Source organism: Eutrema salsugineum, unplaced genomic scaffold, assembly GCF_000478725.1.
Source record: "Eutrema salsugineum unplaced genomic scaffold, Eutsalg1_0 scaffold_11, whole genome shotgun sequence".
NCBI lineage: Eukaryota > Viridiplantae > Streptophyta > Magnoliopsida > Brassicales > Brassicaceae > Eutrema > Eutrema salsugineum.
The window spans coordinates 8,328,747-8,339,253 of NW_006256901.1; the positions used below are offsets into that span (position 1 = coordinate 8,328,747).

At 32.5% G+C, this 10,507-nt stretch overlaps 1 protein-coding gene across 1 annotated transcript in view; it reads right to left on the reverse strand.

Annotated features, from left to right (window-relative positions):
• Positions 1-4,559: 4,559 nt before the first annotated feature.
• LOC18026315 (MADS-box transcription factor ANR1) overlaps positions 4,560-10,507 on the reverse strand; it is a 9,905-nt gene continuing 3,957 nt past the window's right edge. The window contains exons 4-9 of the mRNA XM_024160744.1: positions 6,637-6,698; positions 5,737-5,836; positions 5,086-5,127; positions 4,871-4,954; positions 4,641-4,774; positions 4,560-4,578 (exon numbers count right to left, since the gene is read on the reverse strand). Coding sequence (XP_024016512.1) covers positions 4,560-4,578; positions 4,641-4,774; positions 4,871-4,954; positions 5,086-5,127; positions 5,737-5,836; positions 6,637-6,698 — 441 coding nt within the window. The remainder of the gene's footprint in view (positions 4,579-4,640; positions 4,775-4,870; positions 4,955-5,085; positions 5,128-5,736; positions 5,837-6,636; positions 6,699-10,507) is intronic.

The following is a 10,507-nucleotide window of genomic DNA, read 5'->3' on the forward strand; positions in this document are numbered from 1 at the left end:
CAATAATCTCACATGATTGGAGCGATCGTCAATCTTCCTATACAAGGTGGCTGCAGTGACAACTTGAAAATCAAGGTACTGGTTCAGCCTAGCTTCTAATCGATTAAGCTGGAGACTAAATCGAGTATTCTCATAGTTCTGGTGCAGAATTTGATGAGGCAGGGGGTGAGATGGTCGACGGTTCACCAAGGGAGGTGAATAGGGTTCATCTCAGTAACCAAGAGGCTCGCGGCTTCCGTGGTGGTGGTTTGGTTGAGGGATCTGATCCATGTGTCTAGAATCACGCCTGAATGGTGATTCACATTAACAGGGAGCAGCACACAGGTTTTAAAAACTTTGCTCGGGATTAAGGTTTCTCCTTTGTGGGTAATCCATGTCTTAAAAGTCTAAACTAGGGCAAACAGAAAAGAGAGAGTAAAAAGAAAAAGAAAGATAGGGTGTTTAGAATTCAGTATTACTTCCTATGAAGTTTGGCAGAAACTCGACATATATAGCCTCTCCGGCAACAGCGCCAAAAACATGATGCATGCTAGGGTTACCAGGTTGCAAATAAGTTTTAAATTTATAAAACCCTAGTATCCTGCTAGTGCACAGTCATGCAGTGTAGTACTTGTGGTGTCGATCTACAGGGAGGATGTCTAATCTGCAAAATTTCAAACTAGGATAAGTAAGCGAAATAAGAAACTCAAGGGGGTTTTTTGTTGGTTTTGGTTTTTACGGGAAGATAAAAGAGAAAATAAAACTAGACCTAATTCTAAACTAAATCGATAAAGGACCATTTAATTAGGGCAACTTGCTAAGAGTCTTCTGGGACTAGTGAATCAGGGCAACTTGCTCTTCAAGTATCTTTTAGTTGCACCGTTAGATTGTCCTGATGTAAGTTGCTATGGAAATTCAGTTGGATCCTCTTGAATGTCTCCAAATTTGAGCTGCATCAGATGGTGAGAAGATCTTCATTTGAGACTGAACTTCCGATGGTTTGACTCTCAGCTAAAAATGTGGATTTCCTCCAGTTTGTCATGTTTTTCCGTAAGTTTCCTGAAAAGAGTCTTGAAACTACAAACATAGAAAATTTTTACTAAAAACTCCTAAAACTAATTAAAACCTTTGAAAAAGTATTTGAAATCAATAGTGAAAATGAGTACAAATACGGTGTTATCAATGGGACTCTAAACATGGTATAAAATGCATGCTACATATGCAAAGATATGAATATATCAAGAGTTCAAAAATTGGAAAGAAAAAAGAAGGCAAAAAAAAATCGAAGAGAGAAAAATCGAATGCCTCGTCATTAATTATCTCACCATCAAATTATAATATTCTTTGAATTGAAATAGTTTAGGTTACCCTATTTAAACTACTGCAAGAACACAATAAATAAAGTTGTATAAAAAGGTTGGAAGTCACTATGAGAATGCAAGAAAAAGTAAAACTAAGACTAATGAGCGTTTTGTGGTTTCAGTGCAAAGAAATAACAAGCTAAATAAAAACAAATTAAACATATGAACTAAAGGCATCAGGATTCAGGGAATTATTAAAAACCATGAGTTGCAAAACAGAAAATTTGGCAAGAAAAGCATTAAGCATTGTTCTTGAACTCAAATCATGAGACTAAATCAACCTCTTCCCAGGGTATTAAATCCCTATGTACTAGATCTATTGATGCTGCTAGGATTAGGGGGTCGCAGATGAAGTCTAAAATTTTTAAAACCCTAGTTTTCTGCAAGTTTACAGCTGTGTGAAGTAGTACTTAGGGTATAGATCCACAAGGAAGTTGTCTATTCTGCAAAAATTTCAAACTGAGATTAGTAAATGGATTAATAGACTGAGACTTTTTATAGGTTTATTTGGTGTCACAGAAAATTAAAAGTAAAATAAAAATTAGAAAACCTTCATAAACCTAATCGATATGAGTTTAAAATTAAAAGAAAAGTTGGGCTGGCAAAGAATATCTCAATGGATGCTTGATTCATGCTAGGGTTCTAAACTCATAGGGTGATTAGCCTACTCTTGTATGTCTTAATGGATTTCTAAGTATCTACATGAACTAGAATACACACTGGTGTGGTTAGTCAGATGCCATGACCCTAACCAACTAATCACTCAAACTCGACCAGTAGCTTTCGTCTCTGGCCGTGAGAGAAATCATGCATTAACTAAACTGAATTCATTCTTGCTCAAATATTCTCTGTAGGAGCGTCTCCTACAGAGACTATGTTCTTCTGAAGCTATGTATGACAATCTGATACATCATTGTCGTGGCTCTGATTAAGCCTAGGTTCAAAGATTAGTTCATGACTCTAACCTCATGCGTTAAGTACAGCTTAGAAGAGATGATATCTAGAATATGGCAAAAAAAATAATAACAATTCTAATCGAACATGTTGATCCTCTTTGATGGATCCCTTAAAACCAACTACTAAACTACTCTAACATGATGCAAGTAAAAAAAAAAGCATAGTAGATGAATGCACAAACTGAAATAGATAGATAAAATAAGAGATAACAAGGGTTTAAGGAAAGAATCATCAACTCCCTAATCTAAACCTAAAAAAGAAAAGTTTGGTGGCTCAAAAACTCATTAAGGAGCACACACTCGAAATAGGACTGCTAAGATATGTATTTATAGGTCTTCAAGTCTTGTAGTTCGTCCTTAGGACTTTCTTTGAAGAGAATTTCAAAATGGGCTTGAAGTTAGGACTCAGGGCCGAGATAGGCTGTGCCGCGGGTGAGAGTCTTCCAGGACTGGTGGAGTGGAGTTCTACTGTGGGTGAGACATGTGAGGCGCGGCCACATAGGTGTTTGCTGGGGGTCAGCTGAATGTCAGATTAGTTGATGAGACATTTTGATCTTCATGTATTTTTTGATTGAATAGCATGTTAAATTCAATAACTCATGTTATCATATATGGAAACTAACTCATGTTAAATTCAATAACCTAAACATGCATTATAAACAAGTTTGATAAGTTCACAAAACACAATAATATCAACTCCCATTTGTTAAGGATATTTTTACTCATCTATGTTCTATCAGGCACATGGGCGGAGGTACAGAAGACTCAATGGGGTCGAGTGCCCTTACTGTTTATATTTTTTTCTTAAATAATTTAAATAAGTTCAATCAAAAAATTTCACTTTAGTGGTAAAAAAGAATAAATTGTTCCCAACTAAATTTTTTTTCTTGTTTATAAACCTAGGCCCCCAATTAATTTTTTTTCTAGATCTGCCATTGATTAGGCATTCAATCAAACACTTTAGATGAGTCAAATAACCTAAGGTCATAAACTAAGCTGTGGATCATGTTCCAGCAATAAGCTCAACAATAGATGAGAAACCAACCAATAATTTCCTATCTAATAATCATAAACTAGCAATTCATGAATTCCTTTGAAAACCCTAAAATGTAACTGTGAATATATTCACACATGATTGCAGAGAACAAGAAAATGTATATGAGAGAAAACATAATGAAACTCAGTAGATAAATGAACGGGAATAGAAATATTCTCCAAATTTGTCATCAAAAGAGGTTCAAAGATCTTCTCCCAAAGAAAAAGATACAAATAGTCTGTCAAAAATAAGGCGTAGCCTCAAAAGTGACATTAAATAAATAGAATTAGGTCTTTCGTCGGATTATGTCGAGTTGGGTGATTCCAAAGCAAAATTGAAAATCTGAAATTGCCTTCTTTCGTCAGGGAAGTGAATCGATCGATCCCAGAGTGGATCGGTCGATCTGGCTTGAACTGGTTGATCCAGAAAATCCAAACGATCTGAAAATGTGTACAGTATCATTGGATTGAGTGACCCCAAAAGTGAATTGGTTGACCTGTGCTTCCTCTCTGCGCGTGCTTGTTCGGCTCGCCAGACTAGATTGTCATCACAAAAAGTAGCATAACTTTTACTCGCAACGTTAGAATGGTCTAAAACCACTTCTAAATGAAAGTTAACCCATAATCGAAAACTAGAGTTACAAAAGGTTTTTCAAACCATAAAAATGATCCTCTTTTTGTTTATATCTTGCATCTACATTTGAGCTTTATCCATCAGTGGGAAGTCCTATAATGAATGCCCAAAATTCTAACATCTCTGCGTAATTTTGCATTTTCATATGCTCATTTGCACCCAACACAACACATTTTCTTTCAAAGTGCCCTAAAACCTGAGAAAATTTAAAAATAACTAAAAGACCCTAAAAAGACACTTTGACTCAATAAAAAATACACAAAAAAACGTTTGAAACCGATAAAAAACCACCGATAAATGATCATCTATTGCAACTTATGGCCTTGAAAGTAGGAATATTTTTTAATTCCTGCTATTGAAAGATTTATTAGGTATAATTTTGAACAAAAATATCAGTTTCTCTAGAATTTGTTAATGTAATATAATTAAATCCAAAAATGTAAAATAATCTCTAGTATGTTTGGCACTCACATCACATCACGTCATTATTTTATGATGTACATAGACTAATAACTTCATTTAATTAAAAGAGACGACCTCTTTTGTATATTGATCGTTTTCCAAGATTTGTTGTCAGGGAAGATGTAGCCTGGTTCAAATATTCAGACATATGCTATAAGGTTAGAAAGTATAAGCTTGAAGAAGTTTAAACATATTCTACGTCAGAAAGCTTACCCTAGTTTTATTGATTTTTCTCTAGGAGGTTGTAGTTGTATGAGTTGAAGTTGCGGTAGTGCATGTGTTTCGTTTTCATTGCTTATACGATCTCCACTTGAATTGCCTTCAATCGCAGTTTTTCTTCCATGAATCTAACATTGCAAGTTTTTAACACAGATTAAAGTTTCTCTGTGACTGTTTTTTTTTTTTTTTGTATTTATATAACTATAGAAAATCATTTGCATCACCTTCTTCTGCAGTTTGATATTTTCTTTACGCATCATAACTACCATACTATTTAGCTCTTGATTCTCTTTTTGGATGATATGTCCCTGTAATAGAATCAAGCATGGTTTGTTTAAAGTTCTAGGGGAAAATAAACATAGGACATCATATCTGTCGTCTTCTTCATCCCAAAAGAACATATCTTGGTTACTTTAATAGTTTAATCTAATTAACAAACCTTAAGATTGAGTTCTCTTATTTGATCAGTCAAAAGTTGGTCCTGCAAAAAGAAAAAAGGTACTGACATGAAATTTGATTTTGGACTACCTTTGGTAATGAGTCAATGATACAATTAATCAAAATTGGACAAGCCTCAAGGGAACCCTAGCTAGCCTGATCAAAATTCTAAAGTATTTCTTAAAAAATCTAAAACATAATGGAAATATATATTGTAATTTTTATCATGATATTATTGTAGAACTAAAATACTTGAGAAATCAAAATATATAACATAATTATATTGTAACATCAATATCTAGATATTAATTATGATAGAAATTCTAAAGATTAGGATAATAATTTGTATGATATTTGTCGTTTTGAAGCATATAAAGAGCTCCATCCTCTGAAATTCGTAGCCAAGTAGAAAAAGTATAAACAAAGCAAGAAAGAAAAGTTCTATATATTTATAAGTTTTCTCTAAGTGTCTTTCAAAATTTTCCAAGTGTTTTTCATAATATTTTTGTATTTAGAGAATCTAGTCTCTGAGTTTCTTTTTTATGGTATTAGGTTATACAAAATAAAAACCTTTCCAAGTAATATGGCAATGAAGGACGAGCACCTGATCTTTGTCCATAATGTATCCTTTAAGAAATAGATGCATACGTACCTTTTTCAGATGGACACCTTTTAGACTTGTTTCTAGCTGGTCTTCAAGGTTCTGTAGATCATTAACATTCATTCCAGAAAGTTCTTCTCCAATTAGTTTCCTGCATTGTATCATAAATTAACATTATTAGGCTTTTTGGAATTAATATAGGTTTGAATTAACATTTTACCAGTAATATAGGTTCGAATTGGTATCGCCGCTGGTGGAATTGCATTTTCTAATGTGATTTTGCAAATATTATCTGCAGAAAACTAAACAAAACATATAAATTTAGGATTTGTGTTTTCTTTTTTTCAACCATATATGATTACATTTTGACTTTTTAAAAAATCTATTAAACAAATAAGTTGGTATTGAATAACTCATTCCATGAAAAATGGTTGAACAATTTTTTACTCATGCAAGAAATCAACTATTGAAGACAAAAGTTAGTTTACAATTAAAACGGATGTCATTTCTTTCGAATAATATTTCTTCTCATTAAGTAACTCTAATTTTTTCAAATTCTAATTTGTTCTGGCTTTGGCATTTTTAAACATTGTCTTTTTTCCATTTGACAAAAAATAAAACGTGCTCTTTCTTGTAACAATTGCCGTTTAATAATTTATACTTTTGAGAAAAATGTAGCAGGATTTGTTGACATAATTTTGTTTTTGTTATTTATGAATGTGAATATAGAGTGAGAATATTTGTGCTAATTACAAGCTTAACGAGAAGATATTTTTCTTGCTAAAAAATGAAAACAAGGAAGAACCTATTTAAAGAAATCGAACCGATCGAATTGGTCGAATTCCAAATTACCCGTAATTTGCCTTATTGCTTTGGGTTGACATAACAATTGTATATAATACTCAGTTTATGTTTTTTTTTTCTTTTGTAGGACCGGATCGGAGTCCTTACCTGTGGCATTCTTGTAGATAATTGAGCTGTTGCTGCAAACTTGCAACCTCTCTTTGCCAAAACTGGTAACACAAAGAAAAAATTATGATTTTGATATAGATGAGTTTATTAAAGAGGCTCATAACAAATTATATGATATAATTTTTCCAATCAAATATTACATTTAAAGGAAACTCCTTATTTAAGTGGTTACCAAATTTGGAGAACCATAGTTTATAAACGAGAAATTTGAAAAACGATTTCTAATCTATACTATTATTTATGAGGTCAATAATCTGATATATCGTCTCCACAACAAAAGTCTACAACGAAAGTTTTATGTTTTATGTGGTATTACAAAAAATTACATGTCATTTTTAATCGTTTTAATAGATTTATCATTCGTGTCTACATCGATAACATATATTTTTTTAAAAAAATTGGGCAATGGGCCAGCGAAAATAAAACTTGGTAAACCATAAACCATTTGTATTAAACGACTAATAATTAGCCTTAGAGATCGGTTGGTTTAGTAAAAGAAAACAAAATCCTAAGGTAGTTTTCCACTTATAAATATAACTTTACTCCACTGTATTTAAGTTCTTATCGTCTAAAGTTCTCATCATCTAAAGTTCTCATCGTCTATAAGCTTATTAATCTTTGGTAACTCCCATCGTCTGTGTAGCTTTTTTTTATTTTCTTTAGTTCTCTTTTAGCTAGGCTTTTGTATGTGTTGTTGTCAAAATTAGGTGTTGCTTTCACGAAGTATAACTTCCTCGTGTATCACGTTTACGTGTTTAGGTCATCAAAATTTGGTCACTTTTTACTCGTAGCTTATTGATCAAAGATTTTTGTTTTTGTAGATTGATCTAAGTTTTGATTTTTGTTTTCTTTTTATATGTTGCTTTATCTCTTTCCCGACGTTTGTTTGGTTTAAAAATTGGTGTTATTTTCTCAAAGTGTAACTTACGTGTGTATGATCACGTTTACATGTTTGCGTCTTCTATGACTTTTTACTACTGCTTCTATGCGTTTGCTTTTATATCTTTGTTTACGTGTTTGGTATGACTTCCGTGTGTATATATTAAGTTCTTATATATAATGCAATGGTTACTTCCAACATTTAAATGGAGCCACACGGTAATTTTGTCTATATAATTATTTTTTATAACTTGCTTAACTTGTATTTGTTTAATATTATTTATTTGATGGTCGATTGTAAACTTTCTAATTATTTGTCTTGATGTTTTTCAAAGGTGTTCATGTTTACCCTACCATCTCCCGTCGACTCAAAAAAAAAAAAAGGAACATAATAAGTTTTTGGTTTAGATGGAATGCAATCAAGTGTTTCAAGAAGTACATATATTACTTTATTTCGGTTTCTAACTAAATGGGTTTGGCATTCTACATTCTTATAATGGAGACCCCGTATGAGAGGTACCTCAGGAGAATTAATTAAAGCCATGCCCCGAACAATCTGAAGAGCTTTACTACTTGCGTTTGATGCTGCTTCATGTCAGGGGTCCATGTTCTTATTCTAATCTTAGAACTGTCAATGGTATTTGTTCATCCTACTTTCAAGGCTGCATGTTACACAATGGGACTGGTTTCTGATAGATGCATTTTTGGAAGCAAGTAAATGGGGCAGTATTAAAAACCTGATAGGTCAGTAATAAAAAAAATTAGCGTTTTAATTAATTCTGATAGGTCAATCATTAATTACACGTGTAAAGACCTATGACATGGATTTTTCTTTTGATAATGAGCCAACGAGTTTGTTCATGGGTCAATGATTTTGTTCTCGGTCATAGCCACCAATTCTGGTAATGGGAAACCGACGTCGAAACCCTAAACCCTAAAGCATCTATCGTACTATATATACCTGTATCGCCTACGTATTTTTTTACATACAACAACCGTCTTCTAAGGTCTAGCAACTATTACAAAACTTGTCCACCTCTTTTTCACGAATATATCTTTTGTATATCCCAATCGGGTTTAAATTATATTGTTTGTTTAGTTGGTTGTTCTTCCATGCTAACTTCTGAATCTGTTTATTCTGATCAGGATTTTTCTATACTAACCGGTCAAATATCTATAATTTTTCTCTATCGTGTTCTATATTAATGCATCACAGCTATCTTATGTTTTAACCCCTGTTTTATTCTCTATACGATTGGTCATCGAGATATCATATTTGTGTTCTTGGTTTTGTTTTGTAATTCTATATATAAAATTTGTTGCTTCCGTATTAGATATTCATGTTCCTCTTTATTAAGCTTTTCTTATAGATATATTTGAGTTATTGTTCGTAAATATAGATTGACCTGAGCTTCTTTATTGTTTTCCTTGAACCTAGAGTTCATCCCGCAAACTATAGGTGATTGGTTCGAACTTTTGCAATCATATCTTTAAATGGATCTAACAGGTAATTGCAAATAGATCATTAGTACTTCTTTTTTTTTGTTCAACAAATCATTAGAACCTCTAATTTGCTTAATTAAACTCTCTAATTTTTGTTTTCATCTTCTTAGAAGGATCAACAGCATAAAAAGGAGTTTTTTGTGTATAGTTCATGTTTAAACTTAGGTTTGTATTAATTTTTTCTGGTAACATATAAGTGAAGGGATGTTATTTATTTTGATTGTTGTTTGTTTCTCCTTGGGTTCTACTAAATATTTTCTGAATATTGTTGTTTATGTTTATATTTATTTCTAAATATAATTTTATGGTTTATTTTCGTGGTAGCTTGTGTGGACATATATCTATAAGCAAAAAAAGAGTAACCAGTTCAGATTAATTTTGGTTTCATATTGTACTAAATATATATAAGATGAACAAAACAACGTCTATTGTTTTACATTTTTCCATTTTTTCTGCGCAAAGGCAATTATGTTGTTTCTCGAAAAAATATTTTATAGTTTTGTTTTTTACCCAACACATGATTTTATTAGAAAAAACATTAAATTACTTTCAAGACTAAACCTATCAGGCATTAAAACAATATCTTTGTTGGTAAGTTGATGAACAAGAATGTGATGTCTTATAACTGCAAAGACCAAAGGAAAAACAGGTGACATGAGACTAGATTTGGTGTGACTAGAATCTTCACGCATGTCAAGTTCTTGTGTTGATATACAATAATCCTATTGAGAACAGAATGCAAACCAATTGCAAATGGCACCATCCAGTTGGTGTTGAATTATATTATGGTTAATCTCTGACCCACTTCTTAGTTTCATCATTTTTAATGAACTCATCAATTTTTTTTTACCCCTGATGAGAGATAAAACCAGTTGAAGGAAGGAGAGTCACCAATACAGAGGAAGAAGAATGTTAGCTAGAGAAATATTCGGGTTGTAATTTTCATCATCCTTGTTATTTGTTTCAGGCTTCATTGGAGTATCGAATAAATTGATGATTCTCTGACACCAAAATCTAAGAAACATAGGTGACTGAAATTCTTGTGAATTGAAGAATGAACATACTCACACGTTGCATTTCTCATAAGTTTTGATGTGTAACAAGTAATTCTGTTGCTTTAAAAATTTAGTTTTTGAACAAAATTTATCCTAAAACAGTCCATCCTTTGATTGCTTCTCTAAAACCCAAATCTTACAAGATAAAGCTTATATTGTATCTTTGAAGAAGAGTTGAAGAATGAGATGAAATCGCAAATAGGTTTCTATGTTCAAAAAAACTCAAATTAGATTGTTATGTGTTTATGAAGCTCACTGGTTTACTTGAACACGAGCCAACAGAGATTGAACACTCAGACATTGAATTCGACAATACTAAAACGGGTCTGAACCCCTGACTGAAATGCGTGAGGAAAACACGGAAACTAAAGAAAACAATGGGTGAAACCGAGGAAACGACTAGTTTATGTGGC